This window comes from Podarcis vaucheri (assembly GCF_965113315.1).
Source record: "Podarcis vaucheri genome assembly, chromosome: 10".
Classification (NCBI taxonomy): Eukaryota; Metazoa; Chordata; class Lepidosauria; order Squamata; family Lacertidae; genus Podarcis; species Podarcis vaucheri.
This window is the reverse complement of record NC_138748.1, coordinates 69,112,892-69,130,291: the sequence shown is the minus strand read 5'-3', so window position 1 is coordinate 69,130,291 and position 17,400 is coordinate 69,112,892. Positions and strand designations below refer to the sequence as shown.

General features: G+C 46.7%; 2 protein-coding genes and 1 long non-coding RNA gene across 3 annotated transcripts in view; 1 reads left to right on the top strand and 2 right to left on the bottom strand.

Annotated features, from left to right (window-relative positions):
- Positions 1 to 16,324, bottom strand: part of IL15RA (interleukin 15 receptor subunit alpha) — a 58,767-nt gene extending 42,443 nt beyond the window's left edge. The window contains exon 1 of the mRNA XM_082239238.1: positions 16,180 to 16,324. Coding sequence (XP_082095364.1) covers positions 16,180 to 16,288 — 109 coding nt within the window. The 5' untranslated portion in view covers positions 16,289 to 16,324. The remainder of the gene's footprint in view (positions 1 to 16,179) is intronic.
- The window catches only part of LOC309541524, a 130,037-nt gene that overhangs the window by 54,053 nt on the left and 58,584 nt on the right, over positions 1 to 17,400 (bottom strand). The gene's annotated exons all lie outside the window — the stretch shown is intronic.
- LOC309542337 (lysine-specific demethylase 5A-like) lies at positions 4,157 to 15,665 on the top strand (the record flags this gene model as incomplete). The annotated part of the gene is made up of 8 exons (XM_082241068.1): positions 4,157 to 4,314; positions 5,312 to 5,431; positions 8,147 to 8,341; positions 8,836 to 9,016; positions 9,588 to 9,712; positions 10,512 to 10,662; positions 12,562 to 12,679; positions 15,552 to 15,665. Exons 4-8 carry the CDS (start codon positions 8,997 to 8,999, stop codon positions 15,663 to 15,665), a joined length of 528 nt encoding a protein of 175 aa, XP_082097194.1. The 5' UTR covers positions 4,157 to 4,314; positions 5,312 to 5,431; positions 8,147 to 8,341; positions 8,836 to 8,996.

Here is a 17,400-nt window from a genome sequence, read left to right as displayed (position 1 = left end):
GAAGGCGAAAGTGTGAAATCCTATTCCGTCCTTCAGCAACAGTCAATCTAAACGCAGACAACAAATATAATGTAAGAGTTTTGAACATTAAGTTCTGCCTTGTCACTTTCAAGTAGATATGGCACGTACACAGGTTAAACAAATTCCTGCTGGTTTGAGAAATATTTTTGTTAGGGATTGTAGGACAAAACCTGTCAAGGAAAACAAAGAATTTATTTATGTATGCTACAACAGCGGCACGAAAGAACAATGGCAAGAGAAATGGATGAATTATGCAGAACTGGCCAAAATTATTTACAGATTGCGAGACAAGGGCAATTGTGACTTCAGGGAGGAATGGGAACTATTTAAAAATACAACAAAATGAACCAGACTCCTTGGCAGGTTTTGAATAAACATTCACAAATTCATTGGTTGATAACATGATGGATAGATATTTAAGGATATGCTGTTGTTGTTTAGTCGTTTAGTCGTGTCCGACTCTTTGTGACCCCCTGGACCAGAGCACGCCAGGCACTTCTGTCTTCCACTGCCTCCCGCATTTGGTCAAACTCATGCTGGTAGCTTCAAGAACACTGTCCAACCATCTCGTCCTCTGTCGTCCCCTTCTCCTTGTGCCCTCCATCTTTCCCAACATCAGGGTCTTTTCCAGGAAGTCTTCTCTTCTCATGAGGTGGCCAAAGTCTTGGAGCCTCAGCTTCAGGATCTGTCCTTCCAGTGAGCACTCAGGGCTGGTTTCCTTCAGAATGGAGAGGTTTGATCTTCTTGCAGTCCATGGGACTCTCAAGAGTCTCCTCCAGCACCAGAATTCAAAAGCATCAATTCTTCGGCGATCAGCCTTCTTTATGGTCCAGCTCTCACTTCCATACATCACTACTGGGAAAACCATAGCTTGAACTATACAGACCTTTGTTGGCAAGGTGATGTCTTTGCTTTTTAAGATGCTGTCTAGGTTTGTCATTGCTATGACATTGTAAGGATATGTACAATTTTATAATATGCAGAGAAAATATGTGAAGAGAAATCAGGGAGAGGAACTGAGAGAAGTCCTTGGTGGGGGGAGAAAGGGGGGGGAATAATGTATGTGATTATAAGGTTTGATAAATTGTTATGTGGAAATTGATCAAAATAAAAAATATTTAAAAAACAAACAAATTCCTGCTGGTTTGCAGAAGTTATGGTGGACGGGGAAGTTCTACTTGAGAGGAAGGGACAAAAAGGGGAAACCGCGACCCATGTACAAAATGTGTGGACACAACTTTGGAGGGGGGAACCCATAGGCAATTGGGGGTGAACAGGGGTGATGACGGGAAAGGGGGGGGAAGAGTCTAAATAATTTGGGAAGAGGAAGGAAGTTTCTGAAGAACAGAGGCATGCATTTGTTCGAGGAAATGAACAAGCTTCGGTGGAAACGAGAAAACAGCAATGTGCAACTTTTTTTCTGAGCAGCCCTTCCAACCCAGGAAGGGATGCAAAATCTTTATGCTGGAGATGCAACAATTAAGCCATCTTCAGATATCGGAGAAGGGCTGTTGTGTAGATGATGGAGGGTGTTTGTTTTCTGTGCTCCAGAGGGCAGGATCTGGGCGAGGGATTCCCCCGTGAATCTAAGCCACATTTCAAGAAAGCTAGTATGTTAAGAATATAGGGGTAACCTCGGTTCTCAAACACCTTGGTACTCAAACAACTTGGAACCCAAACGCTGCAAACCCGGAAGTAAGTGTTCTGGTTTGCGAACTTTTTTTTGGAAGCTGAACGTGCTCCGTTTTGGGTGTTCAAAGTGTTGGTGCTGACATTTAAAAGCCCTAAACCAGGGGTCAGCAAACTTTTTCAGCAGGGGGCCGGTCCACTGTCCCTCAGACCTTGTGGGGGGCCGGACTATATTTTGGGGAAAAAATATGAACGAATCCCTATGCCCCATACATAACCCAGAGATGCATTTTAAAGAAAAGCACACATTCTACTCATGTAAAAACACCAGACAGGCCCCACAAATAGCCCAGCGATGCGTTTTAAAGAAAAACACGCTGATTCCCGGACCGTCCGCAGGCCGGATTTAGAAGGCGATTGAGCAGGATCCGGCCACTGGGCCTTAGTTTGCCTACCCATGCCCTAAACAATCTCAGTCCAGTAGACCTGAAGGAGCGTCTCCACCCCCATAGTTCAGCCTGGACACTGAGGTCCAGCTCCAAGGGCCTTCTGGCGGTTCCCTCTCTGCGAGAAGTGAGGTTACAGGGAACCAGGCAGAGGGCCTTCTCAGTAGTGGCGCCCTCCCATCAGATGTCAAGGAAATAAACAACTACTGTGGTACCTCGGGTTAAGAACTTAATTCGTTCTGGAGGTCCGTTCTTAACCTGAAACTGTTCTTAACCTGAAGCACCACTTTAGCTAATGGGGTCTCCCGCTGCCACCGCTCCGCCAGAGCACAATTTCTGTTCTCATCCTGTAGCAAAGTTCTCAACCCGAGGTACTATTTCTGGGTTAGCGGAGTCTGTAACCTGAAGCGTCTGTAACCCGAGGTACCACTGTATCTGACTTCTATAAGACACCTGAAGGCAGCCCTGTTTAGGGAAGTTTTTAAAATTTGACGAATTATTGTATTTTAATATTTTGCTGGAAGCCGCCCAGATTGGCTGGGGAAACCCAGCCAGATGGGCGGGGTATAAATAATAACTTTATTATTATGATTATTATTTCCTTATTTATTAAGTTTGTGTAGAAGCATAGAACCGTATACAGTGGTACCTCAGGTTACAGACGCTTCAGGTTACAGACTGGGGTTAAGAACTTTGCTTCAGGATGAGAACAGAAATCGTGCTCCGGTGGCGCGGCAGCAGCAGGAGGCTCCCTTAGCTAAAGTGGTGCTTCAGGTTAAGAACATTTTCAGGTTGGGACAAGGATAACTGTGACTTTAAAGATGAATGGGAACCCTTTACGAGGTATTTGAAGACACAACAAAGCGAACTGGGCTCCTTGGCTGGTTTTGAATAAACATTCAGAAACTTTTTATTGATAATAATCAGCTAAATAGTTTGAGGATCTATACAACTGTGTAACATGCAGAAAACAGCATTTTTAGAGAAATCAAAGACTGGAACTGAGGGAAATCGGGGGGTGGGGGTGGGTGGAGGGAAGGGGAGGGAGGAAAAATGGGGGGGGGAATAAGGATGATATGTTTCTGGATACTATGTTTTGTTTTAATTTTGAATAAAAAAGTTATTTAAAAAAAGAAGGAACAGTTTCAGGTTAAGAACGGACCTCCGGAACGAATTAAGTACTTAACCCGAGGTACCACTGTAGTTGGAAGGAGATTAATCTAGTCCAACTCTCTGCAAGGCAGGAATCGCAGCTCAGGAATTCCCAACTGACAGCAGTCCAGACTCTGTCTAGAAGCCATAAATAAAGGGGAAATCCACTACCTTTGGAATCCAACACTCTGAAACAGCTGGGCTCCCCAAGGAGCCCAACGTCGTCTGACAACAACCGATAAGCATCTTCTAAAATATTAACCCCAGATGAAGACTGGAGTGAGGCACAAAGAGGAAGATATTCAGCCGGCACCCAAAGGACGCCTGTCTAATGTTTAACAGGAAAAACATTCCACGGGGAGGCATTCCGTTCTGACATAGTGTGGAAAAGACTCCCTGGAAGACCTCACCTGCAGAGCGCAGGGGTCTACTGAGTATATAAGGGGGGGAGAAATGATCTTTTGGGTTATTCCAAGGCTTTATGCACCAAAAACAGGACCTGGAACTTTGCCCTGATTGGCGGCTGGCGGAATTCTCCCAACCTCAGAGTGTTGGAATGCAAATAGATCTCTTAGGTCTGTCTGCTTTACGGTATTGATTTTGTGGTGAAATATGTAGGACGGGCCAGAGTAATGTCTGTGAACCTCCTTAGTCAATTTCTGAACAATCATATGTTTCCCTGCAATTGTTCAGCATCCTCCTTGCTTGTGTATTACCTGAAGACCAGGCTTATAAATACGTAGCTTATCCTTGACTTGAAGAATCTTGTTTTCCAGTTCAATTTATTCTTGGCAAACTTCTACTGCTTCTAGAAGACTGGGCCTATTTGTAGATTAGGGTTGGAAAATACGCCTCATGCTAGAATGTGCTTTCTTTGTGGTAATGGATGATATGTTTTGCTAGGGGAGAGCCAAAGACATGGTATGGAGTGCCCTCCCATGCAGCAGAACAGCTGGAGGAAGTAATGCGAGAGCTTGCTCCGGAACTATTTGAGAATCAACCTGACCTTCTGCATCAGCTAGTAACCATCATGAACCCCAATGTGCTAGTGGAGCATGGTGTGCCTGTAAGTTCTGCAGAACCTTTACCTGCTGTCAGGGAACTGACATCAGAGCGAGAGGCGAAGAGGAGGCTCACAGATCATGCTGGCGAAGGACCCAGCAGCAGGGGGAGAAACAGCTCAGTGGAGGGGGAAGCTAATCAGCGCAACACCAGGGAGAAAGGGGGGCAGATGGGGGAATCGGAGAGAGGGCTCCAGGACTCTTCACTGGACATCAGTGAGGAGAGCCCAGGTCCTCCACTGACCACGCCCTCCCTGCGCAGAAGACTCCCGCGCAGTGAGAGGAGGAGGAGACTGGGTGTCAAACAACTTTTATGTTGGAAGAGGTTCAAGAAACGCCCACTGACGGATTCTGCCAGTGACTGAGGCAGCCGCGATGAGCAAGGGCTGTGCAGTCAGGAAGGTTCAACAAGGCAAATTAGCCTAGAGAGGCACCAGTTTATGCACGAGTAACTCATAGCCACTACACCTGCCTATAGGTTACTTGTCTTGTGTCACACAGAATGACTTGGAATAGCATTTTAAACACTCTGTAGATTCATTTCAATCCAGCTTCAGGCCTGATTATGGAACTGAGATTGCTTTGGTAGGTCTGAAAAACCTGTGCCAGGAACTGGACTGTGAAGGTTTCCCAGTGGAATCTTAAGTAGCTTTCAACACCACCAACCCTGACATCCTTCTAGCTACTGTGCATAGATTGTGTTCTAAACGCTTTTAACCCTTATCTAGGCAACTAGTGATTTCACTTGTAGATAGTGGAAAGATGCTCCTTTGGCGATATGCCCTAAGAGCCTTATGTAAAAAGATTGAGGTTTAAAAACCAGTTTCTTTGCAGCCTGCATCAGTTGGTAGATTCTATGAAGTGGTTGAGAAGGGAGAAGGTGATAGCATAGTTCATGCATGAATTAGTAGTTACTACCAGCCATGTTAATCTCCGTTTCTGAAAGATGAATATGATAATGATGCTTTCTTTCCAAAATCTCTCACTTCTCACTGTCTCTAGGTGTACCGGACCAATCAGTGTGCTGGCGAATTTGTTGTGACTTTTCCACGTGCCTATCACTCTGGATTTAATCAAGGATACAATTTTGCTGAAGCTGTGAACTTCTGCACTGCTGACTGGGTCTGTATACATCTGGCATAACCTAGCTTTTATCTTATCTGGGCACTGTCTGGTGCTATATATTAAAAGGCATCCATGTAGTACCCATCTGAAAAGGATTATTGTTTTGGTTACAGCTCAAGGTGCAGTTTTATCTACCTTGGGCAAAATACATTTGTGGCTATTTAGCTTTTTGCTGGTAAGGTTTGGCAGCTCTCCAATTTGCTTCTTGCCATTAGTATGGAGCAAGCAACTTACTATAATAACTCTATGGTGGTTTGGTATCCAAATACTAATATGCTGTTTACATTAGACAGGCATGTATTAAGACACCTCGCTAAAACTTTATTGAACCAGCATATCCAGAAACATTGCTAAAGGTTTGCTTTTAAATTTTCTCATATTGTCTGTGTATTTTTTTTTTTTTGAGCAAAAGACACAACACTATTGTTCCCTCTGTGTCCACTCGTATAAGCCCCTTGAATGATTTATGCATATCTGTCAGGGAACTGACATCAGAGCGAAAGGAGAAGGAGAGGCTCCCCGATTCTGCAGGAGAAGGTATCAGCACCAGGGGGAGACGCAGCTTGGTAGAGGGGGAAGGAAATTGGCGTAACACCAGGGATCCAGGAGGGCAAATGGGGGAAGCGGAGGGAGAGCTCCGGGATTCTTCCCTGGACGTCAGTGAGGAGAGCACTGGTCCTCCACTACCCACGCCCTCCCTGCGCAGAAGACTCCCGCGCAGTGAGAGGCGGAGATGACTGGGAGTCAAACAGCTTTTATGCTGGAAAAGATTTAAGAAATGCCCACAGACAGATTCTGCTAGCGACTGAGGCAGCCACGCGGAGATGGGCTGTGCAGTCAGAACGGTTTAACCCAGGCAATTAAGCTTCCTAACGGGGACAGTTTACGCACGAGTAACTCAAACCCATTACAATATCATACTGTATTACACCATGCTATGATGATAAGTTACATAAGGCTGAATGGTCAAAATACCTTGCATCAAACCAATTTTAAGCACAACACTTGTTGCAGTCCAAAGCCTGGGTATTTTATCTAGCTTAGATGCAAGCTGAAACCTTGCAGAATTTCCAGAGGCTGTGACATGCTCTGTGTAGCAATCGTCTTTTTCGAAATTAAATCTCACATATTGGGGAAACTGAAACCTGTTCAGTACAGTCATACCTTGGGTTATAGCCACTTTAGGTTGCATTTTTCAGGTTGTGGACCGCCGAAACGTGGAAGTACTGGAACGGGTTACTTCCGGGTTTCGGCAGTTGCGCATGAGCAGAAGTGCTAAATCGCGCTTTGCACATGCACAGAAGCGCTGAATCGCAACCCACGCATCCCGCATGGATCACGTTCGCAACCTGAGCATCCACTGTACTGACTTACAAAGTCAAACCTTTATTCACCACTCTGAAGAACATGAAATGGATATACTATATATTTTGGAAAGTCCTTTTGTCTGTTTGCTCTGCATTTGGACACCTTCTTTTTTAATAGAACCAGAGCTTGAAAATTAAAATTGGTACAGTGGTGCCTCGCAAGACGAAATTAATTCGTTCCGCAAGTTTTTTCTTCTTGCGAGTTTTTCGTCTTGCGAAGCACGGTTTCCCATAGGAATGCATTGAAAATCAATCAATGTGTTCCTATGGAGACCATCCGGGGACAGAGGGGATCTGTTTTAAAGCAAGGGAAGGGGCAGCGGGGAGAATCGCTTCTCCCCGTTGCCGCCCCTTGGTTCAAAAGGGGTCCGGGGACAGAGGGGAAGGCGCGCGTGCGCCTTCCCCTCTGTCCCCGGAGATTGCGGGGCTGGCAACGGGGAGAAGCGATCTTCTCCCCGCCGCCCCTTGCTTCAAAAGAGGTCCGGGGTGCGGGGGCAAGCTTCATTTTGCGAAGCAAGCCCATAGGGAAATTCGTCTTGCGAAGCAACTCGAAAATGAAAAAACCTTTCGTCTTGCGAGTTTTTCGTCTCGCGAGGCATTCGTCTTGCGGGGCACCACTGTATAATGCAATGTTGCAATATAATGCAAAGTTGATCATTCTGAAAGAACCTTTGTATTTTCTACTTTTTTCATATTCAAGTGAGGCAAAATTTCCTTTTTTGCATATCTGATCTTTAAGTTTGCCTCACTTGTTTTTTGGCTGAAATAATTACTGTTGGCAGGAGACTAGGTGATATACTTCAAGTCTTGCAATGTAAGTCTAACTCTTACTCTGTTACCATGTTGACATCATTTTCCTCTGTTAAAATGTGTTGGCTCTTGCAGCTTCTTTGGTTTCTCAGATATTATGAGGAGATAGTATCCCCTTGAGAGACTTTCAAGTCTCACTCCTCTTGTTTTTTGCTTCTCATCCCCATTGCTGTTTATCTTTTTTTGTTCCCAGCTAATTATGTGGTTGGCTTGGAGTTTCTGGGGGAGGGGCTGATTTCAGACAGGCTATTTGAGTCTCTTTTGGCTTCATGTGAAATGAAGCCCTTGGGTTCCAGACCTCACACAAGCAATTCCCTCATATCCCCCCCCCCAAGTTGACTCCAAAGAGCTTGGCTTACCCAAGACCCCTGGAGACCCTACTCCTGGATAGTGTGACACACTTAATGCTCATAATAATTGCCTCTATCATTTCATGAGACCATTTTAACGTGTTTTCCTCATGAACTCCAGTATGGAAGCCCAAGATGAGCTGGGGATAGTCCTAAACCAGATATCTCGCTTCTCGCATTTCTAGCTTCCAATAGGTCGGCAGTGTGTCAGCCATTATCGGCGACTGAGGCGTCACTGTGTGTTCTCTCATGAGGAGCTAATTTTCAAGATGGCTGCCGACCCAGAGTGCTTGGATGTGGGGCTGGCTGCCATGGTCTGCAAAGAAATGACTCTCATGACAGAAGATGAGGCACGTTTAAGGGAGGCTGTCATACAGATGGTGAGTTCAGGAAAGCTCTGCTTTCATACCCTTTTGGACTGAACAAAGAGATTGTGTGAGGCCTTGGAAACTGTTATGTACTGAGTTGAATAGGATCCAAACTGCAGCAGTCTGATTGGTCCTAGAACAATAGGATCCAAATTGCAGCAGTCTGATTGGTCCTAGAACAATAGGATTCAGAATGCAGCAGTCTGATTGGTCCTAGAACAATGCAGCAGTATGATTGGTTGCCAGGAACCACCCTATCATGCTCCAGATATAAGTGATTCCACAACCTGATTGGCTTACAGTAGAATTCCAGAATTAGCCAATCATGTGCAGCCCATTGTGTAAATAATGTATATAAAGCAGATACTTTGAGGGGACTTTCATTCATTCCTCCTCACCTCTATGAGCTGAATAAAGAGCATGAAATCACTTTGCGTATATTTCAGAAACAAAAGGTCTTCCCCTGACCAGTATCTTTGCTAGATGTCACTTTTTCTTTGCATTAGGGAGTTCTGATGTCAGAGGAGGAAGTGTTGAGCTAGTTCCAGATGATGAGTGTCAGTGTGCAGCTTGTAGGACCACCTGTTTCCTGTCTGCTCTTACGTGTTCCTGTAACCCTGAACGACTTGTATGCCTATATCATCCAAATGATTTGTGTTCATGCTCTATGCAGAAGAAATGTTTAAGGTACCATCTTCCCAGTCCATCCTGCTTCCTTTTGTATACGGCCTTATTTCCTGCCTCTAAACTAGGATAAATGTTTACAGTAATAATGTTCCCTCTTATTCAAAGATCCAGTGCATAGTAGTCTGACAAATACATACAGTGGTGCCCTGCAAGACGAATGCCTCGCAAGACGGAAAACCCGCTAGACGAAAGGGTTTTCCGTCTTGCAAGGTGCTTCGCAAAACGAATTTCCTATGGGCTTGCTTCGCAAGACGACAATGCCTTGCGAGTTCCTGCGGGTTTTTTCCCCCTCCCCCCTTTTTCTAAGCCGCTAAGCCGCTTATCAGCTGATCCAATCAGCAGATAAGCCGCTAAAAGCCGCTAATAGCGCTAATCCGCTAATCCGTCAATGGGCTTGCGTCGCAAGATGAAAAAAACACTAGAAAAAGAGAATCACAGAACGGATTCTTTTCATCTTGCGAGGCACCACAGTAATGTTATTATCATCTTCCCCATTTTTTATTTTTTATTGCTTCTGCTCACTTGAAAGTTGCAGTACATTTGAAAGTTCTTCCTCCTTGTTTATCTCCAGATACCAGTATCCACTAGAGGACTTCCCTTCCTTGTTGTACGGAGTGAAAGTCAGAGCACAGTCCTATGATACATGGGTCAGCAGGGTCACAGATGCACTGTCGGCCAACCTCAACCACAAGAAAGGTTAGATGCAGTTTTGTTTCCTATTGGAATCTGTTAAGGAAGATTTTCAATTGGTTGGAAACACACATGGGAGATGGACTTGAGCAAAACCAAATCCTAAAACAATATATATAAAGTTCAGGGAAAGCTATACAAAATACTTCACTAAGACATGTAAACCTGTATTTAAAACCAAAAATACTAAAATGCCTTGCAAGTTCCTGCGGGGGTTTTTTCCCTCCCCCCCCTTTTCTAAGCCGCTAAGCCACTTATCAGCTGATCCGATCAGCAGATAAGCCGCTAAAAGCCGCTAATCGCGCTAATAGCGCTAATCCGCTAATCTGTCAATGGGCTTGCTTCGCAAGACGAAAAAAACGCTAGACGAAGAGAATCACAGAACGGATTCTTTTCATCTTGCGAGGCACCACTGTAGCAAGGTGATGGGTGTGTTACACAATGTGTGCAGGGTTTCTGATACCAAGCTAGTGTGCTCATCCTTGTGAGACATTTTTCTGTTTAAAGTGCCAATATGGCAAGATAGTCAAGGTTAATTAGTTAGTGGAAGCATTTGATTGCCAGCCTACCTTTCACACAATTTTTTTTGCAGAAATGAGGCTAAAATGCTGCCATGAATTGAGGCCTCTTGAGGAGCAAATACTTTCTTGATGTAGGAAATGGCTCATAACGAATGGATAGCTATGCATATGATAACTTGAATGTGTTCAGTTTACTGTTCTTGGCGACTTTGCGGCTGGGTGTGGGGTGTAGTTTGCTGTGCTTGTGTATATGTGCAAATGGCCTCTTAGCTAATTTCTTGCAGATGTGATTGAGCTGAGAGTGATGTTGGAGGATGCTGAAGACAGGAAATACCCGGAGAATGGCCTCTTCCGCAAGCTAAAAGATGCTGTAAAAGAGGCAGAGATTTGTGCTTCAGTGGCCCAACTGCTTCTGAGCAAAAAACAAAAGCACAGGTATGACCAGGAAGGGTGGAGGTAGATTTTTGGCGTAACTGTAGAAATCAGCAACCCAAAAACACTTATTCTACTGTCAAAATAAATTGTGCATGCTTTGCCAGAATTGACACTTTTCAAATGGAATATATTAGTTTGGTGGGCGGTTGGGGGGATGTGCCAAAGACAGTTTGGCCGTGAAGGGGGGAGAAATTGGAAAGTGTTTAGAGAAGTCAAATCAGAAGGGTTCTACCCCCTAGAGAATGCTTATAGAAAAGGTTGTTTTCTGCTGCTCCAGAGAAGCGGACACGGAGCAATGGATCCAAACTACAAGAAAGAAGATTCCACCTAAACATTAGGAAGAACCTCCTGACAGTAAGAGCTGTTTGACAGTGGAATTTGCTGCCAAGGAGTGTGGTGGAGTCTCCTACTTTGGAGGTCTTTAAGCAGAGGCTTGACAACCATATGTCAGGAGTGCTCTGATGGTGTTTCCTGCTTGGCAGGGGGTTGGACTCGATGGCCCTTGTGGTCTCTTCCAACTCTATGATTCTATGATAACTTTTGCAATGGCGAGAGAATTAGGGAACTGGTGAAACATTTCAAATTGGAAATAATGTGTTCAAAAATGACCAAACTGGTGTTGATCGTATTTTGCTCACGCTGAAGGAATTTTGCTGCTTCTGGGTGCAGCTAGAAAGACCTAATTTATATTTACATGGGTATCCTGAAGGACTCCTTTCTCCTCCATGTGAACTTGCATGTTAATAAAAATCACTGATGGAGGCCCTGCTCCGGTTACTTCACCTTCAAAAGTTAGGTTGATGGTGACAGCATTGAGCAATGTTGTCCCCAAATATATATTTCTTGTTGTGAGGTGGAGATTTTGGCAAGCTTTAACTTTGTATTTTTACATGAAAATCTACACTACTATTAATTTTGATAAAATATTGGGCTGAACAGCTTTTAAATTATTACATAGTTAACATCTGAACTCTGTTTTTCAGAGTGTGTGATGGTAAGGCCTCAAACTCCCCTACAGCCTCGATTTTATGTAACAGATTTGTTTACATAACCAGAGGAAATTTACTATGTGTTGCTGCTGTTAATTTATTAATCACATTTGCCTTTGTCTCAATGGCCTCAAGGCGATGTTGAATAAAAGAGTGAAAAACAGTTAAACACAAAAACACCCAATACAGTACATTTAAAACAAAACTAAAATGATACAAAATAGACACTCATGGCAATGACTTACAGTGGTGCCCCGCGAGACGAATGCCTCGCAAGACGGAAAACTCGCTAGACGAAAGAGTTTTCCGTTTTGGAGGTGCTTCGCAAAACGAATCTCCTATGGGCTTGCTTTGCAAGACGACAATGTCTTGCGAGTTCCTGCTGGTTTTTTTCCCCTCCCCCCTTTTTCTAAGCCACTAAGCCGCTTATCAGATGATCCTATCAGCAGATAAGCCGCTAAAAGCCTCTAAAAGCCTCTAATTGCGCTAATAGCGCTAATCCGCTAATCCTTCAATGGGCTTGCTTCGCAAGACAAAAAAAACCCGCTAGACGAAGAGAATCACAGAACGGATTCTTTTCGTCTTGCGAGGCACCACTGTATTTATCCAGCTGGGAAAACCTGTTGGAACAACAGCAACAAAAAAAGTTGCTTAAAAGTGTGGATAGTGACACCTGTGGCTGTTCCACAGAATGGGCAGCCACACTAAAAGCCCTGTTCCAAATTACTGCGGAGCGGGCTTCGGAGATATTTGGAATTTGCAGGAGAAACTTCCCCAGAGAACAACTGGTCCTGGTCTGTATAGGGCTTTACATGCTAGTACCAACACCTTGAACTTGGCCTGTTTGTTGACTCTGTTGCCCTCCAGGAACTGTGTATGTGATTTACAAGGTTCTTTTCTTTCCCCATAGTAGACTGACCGCAGAGAGCGGAAGGACACTGACCAAACTGACTGTGGAAGAACTGAAAGCTTTTGGGCAGCAGCTGTTTCGCCTTCCCTGTGTCATCAGCCAGGCCCGGCAAGTAAAGGTGGGTTTTTGGAGAAGGCTGTACAGTGGTACCTCGGGTTACATATACTTCAGGTTACATACGCTTCAGGTTACAGACTCCGCTAACCCAGAAATAGTGCTTCAGGTTAAGAACTTTGCTTCAGGATGAGAACAGAAATTGTGCTCCAGCGGCGCGGTGGCAGCAGGAGGCCCCATTAGCTTCAGGTTAAGAACAGTTTCAGGTTAAGAATGGACCTCCGGAACGAATTAAGTACTTAACCCAAGGGACCACTGTACTGCAGTCACACAATCAATCAAACAGTAGCCAAACTGGGTTCCACACAGTCACAAAAACAAAACAAACAAGAGCCACAAAACCAAAAAAGCGCAAATTTCAGTAACACTCAAATTGGAAGTGTGGGACTCAAAACAGAGCATGTTCGGCTTCCAAAAAAAGTTCAAGTTTTTTGAGTGCCAAGGCGTTTGAGAACCAATGTACCACTGTAGATCTTCACCTACCAGCCCCTTCCCTTAGGTCTGTGTGCTTTATGGTATTGATTTTGTGGTGAAATCAAACACAGCCAAAGTTGTGTAAGCGCCTTAAACAATATCATAGATAATACATGCATATTTCCCGCTACTGAGTCTACGAAGTCCAAACCCCTGCAATACACGAAGAGTGGCAGAAAGAGAAAAGGAATCGTTCCCACCCATTTTTTGCTCTGGCTCCATCCTTCAAGAGAGGCTGAAACCTCTGGGATTTTGGCAAACACTTAGAGATAGCCTAGTATTAAAGGTAAAGGTAAAGGGACCCCTGACCATCAGGTCCAGTCGTGGCCGACTCTGGGGTTGTGGCGCTCATCTTGCTTTATTGGCCGAGGGAGCCGGCGTACAGCTTCCGGGTCATGTGGCCAGCACGACTAAGCCGCTTCTGGCGAACCAGAGCAGCACACAGAAACACCGTTTACCTTCCTGCTGGAGCGGTACCTATTTATCTACTTGCACTTTGACATGCTTTTGAACTGCTAGGTGGGCAGGAGCTGGGACTGAACAACAGGAGCTCACCCCGTCGCAGGGATTCGAACCGCCGACCTTCTGATCGGCAAGTCTGATCTTGCCGATCCTTCTGATCTGTGGTTTAACCCACAGCACCAGCCTGGTATTAGCATAACTAAATTGCAAGCAGAAGGGGCAGAGGAGACTGAGAAACAGCGGCTGACGATGAACTTGCAGTGTAGTCCAACGCTGCTTTGGTCAGGTCACTGAAAGGACACAATTTGCTGAAGCAAATGCAGCAAAGCCAGTCATATTTGTTTGTTTGCTTGTTTGTTTCATAAAAACTTATACACCACTTGATTGTCACACATAAAGCGGGGATAAGCAAACTTTTTCAGCAGGGGGCCGGTCTACTGTCCCTCAGACCTTGTGGGGGGCTGGACTATACAGTATTTTGAAAATAATGATAATGAACGAATTCCTATGCCCCACAAATAACCCAGAGATGCACTTTAAATAAAAGCACACATTCTGCTCATGTAAAAACACCGGGCAGGCCCCACAAATAACCCGGAGATGCATGAATGAATTTTATTATTTTGGTCACAGACCAGTTCCAGCCCACACACAATATCAAGGAAGTCATAAAACACAATAGGGATACATTTGAATTTGCAATTAGGTATCACAGGGACAGTACAGATATAGCAACAGTTTAAAAATATATAAATTTAAACTTAGGCCCAGAGGTGCAGTTTAAATAAAAGGACACGTTCTACTCATGTAAAAACACGCTGATTCCCAGACTGTCCGCAGGCCGGATTTAGAAGGCGATTGGGCCAGATCCGGCCCCCGGGCCTTAGTTTGCCTACCCATGACATAAAGGAACCTCGAAGCAGTTTACCGAAAGAAAGATAAAAAGATCAACAAGCAAAATTAGCAGCAATGATTTAAGACTCTTGAACACTTAAAAACAGCAGTAGACTAAAAAATCGAAGTATCTGAGTGAGGCGTTTGTAGGGCAAGAAGATTATGCTTTCCAGGGAATATTCAGAAAGTAAAACTTTCAAAAAACCACAACCCAACTGTAGCCAACAACCCGTCTGCAATATATTGGCGAGGCCCGCTTGCAAAGTGAATTATGATAATATGACTTGGCATAATTTTATCAATGGCTGCCGAGTGTGCCAGTTTGACTGCAAACTGATTGCCAACCCGTGTTTTTAAATGCCGTTTCCCACGACAAGCTGAGAACGGGGCGCAGGCCAAAACATAAATAAATTCAAATATATTTTGCTGCACTGCACCCGAACATAGTGTCTGTTATAGCCACGTTTCAGGGCCAGGGAATGGGTAAAGTAGGAGGGGAGAGGAATGCTGCTGAGAAAAGGGTTGATAGCTGAGAAAAACCGCCGTGCCCTGCAATCAGCTGGGCGGAGTTAATTATTATTATTATTTCCGGGGCTGCAAGCTTTGCCGGGCTGTGGTTGGTGGTCAAAAGAGCCTTATTAGCGACAACCCTGAAATGTAGCCCACCGCCTCTTTCCGTCAAGAAGGTCTATCAGACGTAGCTGCTGCAACCATCCTCCCCTCCCTGGGCAATGTATTCCACGGCTCACACACCTGGCGGTAAGGTGATGCACTGAGCCTCGGAGAGGGGTCTGCCGACACCCCTGCGAGGTAGTCCACTGTGACCATCCCTCCCTTAACTGACAGGTGCTGTGGGCAAGCCAGGAGGGCAACGGAAACAGAACAATTTACAACAACCCTGCAATCCAGGCCCACACCACAGCCGTCAACTTTCCCCTTTTCTTGCAGGGAATCTTAAAAAAGGGGAAAGTTGACAGCTATGCCCCACATCTGTACATATAAAGCACTGCAGATGTGGCCCCCTCCTCGCCAGGTGTTACCTGCAGGTAGGAACACCTGTCCGTCGCGCCCGGGGGGAGGGGGTGACCCCGCAGCTGGGAGAAATGGCCTACCGACACCCCTGCGAGGTAGTCCACTGCGACCATCCCTCCCTTGACTGACAGGTGCCGTGGGCAAGCCAGGAGGGCTGGGACAGCGGAAAAGGAATAATTTACAACAACCTGGCAGTGCAGACCCACACCTGCAGTGGCGTAGCGTGGGTTGCTGGCACCCGGGGCAAGGCAAGTAATTTGCACCCCCTAATCCGTGGATTTGCGCCCCCTAACCCGTGGATTTGCGCCCCCTAACCCCCAGATGTTGCGCCCGGCCCCCTGCACCCCCACGCTACGCCACTGCACACCTGTACATATAAAGCAGTGCAGATGTGGTCCCCTCCTCGCCAGGTGTTACCTGCAGGTAGGCACACCTGTCCGTCGCGCCCTGCTGGGAGGGGTGACCCCGCAGCTGCGAGAAAATGCCCACGCCACCCCCGCGAGGTAGTCCGCTCTCACCGCTCCCTCCCTTTTGCCGCCTGCCGCGATCTGCAAGGCGCAGGGGCTGGGGAGCGCCAGGCGGCTCTGGGTTCAAGTGCTGCGCGGAAAGGGAGCAGCAGGAGGAGGAGCCGGCGCTAGGTACCTTTCTGGAGCTCGGTGGGGCCACGTCTTGCAGTGGCTGAATCCGACAGCGGCCCCCAGGCGACCAGCAGACACGCCACCAGCAGGAGCAGCCGTCTGCGCGGAGCCATGGAGCGGCGGGGGGCGCACGGAGGATCCGCGCTTTTCGGCGCCCGGCGCCTTTATGCGCCCGGCGGCCGGCCGAAGGAAGGGCGATCCAGATAGAGACCCATGTTGGCTTGGAATGCGCCGCCGCCGCCGCCGCCGCGGGAGCAACTTTCCCTTTCGCTTTCCCTTTCCGCGGAATTGCCAGCTGCCGGGTTGCGCGCTTTCTCGCCCTGGGGAAGGGGCTGGGCCCGGAAAGGTCTCAAGGCCGTGGGGAGCGGGGTGAGGAGGAGGAGGAGGAGGGCTGCCACCCCAGGGGAAAGGGGCCTGCCCGGTCCGCCCCCCTCGCCGATGTGTACCCCCTAAGCACGTGCAGAGTGCCCGGGAGGAAAGGCCATTAATTCAGGGATGGGGCAGGGAGGAGATCCTGCGCAGTATGGCGCCACTGCAGGAACGAGAGTTGAATAGACGGGATGCGAGATCGGCGTTCCTTCCTTCCTTCCAAGGAGATAGTTCCTGAGCACGGGCAGAGTGCCCGGGAGAAAAGGCAATTAATTCAGGGCTCGTACGCAGTATGGCGCCGCTGCAGGAACCGAGAGTTGAGGAGACGGGATGGAGATCGGCGTTCCTTCCTGCCTAGGAGATAGGAGTTCCTGAGCACGTGCAGAGTGTCCGGGAGAAAAGGCAATTAATTCAGGGAGATAGGAGTTCCTGAGCTCGTGCAGAGTGCCCAGTAGGAAAGGCAGTCCTAGGACGGGGCTCAGAAGATAGATGGAGAGCTTGAATGGCCACCTGTCATGGCTGCTTTAGTTGAGACTTCTGCATAGGGGTTGGACTAGATGACCCCTCGGTGTCCCATTCCCACTCTACAGTGCTTTGGTTCTCTAATATCAAGGGGTTCCTGAGCATGAGCAGAGTGCCTGTGGGAGGGAAAGCCTACGATAGCACGGGGCTTGGGAGACAGAGAGGATGGATGAGCTAACTTGAGATTCCAGCATTGCAGGGGATTTGACAAGATGACCCTTGGGGTTCCTTCCAACTCTGTAATATCAAGGGTTTCTGAGCACGTGCAGAGTGCCCAGGAAGCAAACCAACCCTGGGAGAACTACAGGGCTTTGTATCCCAACCATTCAGAATG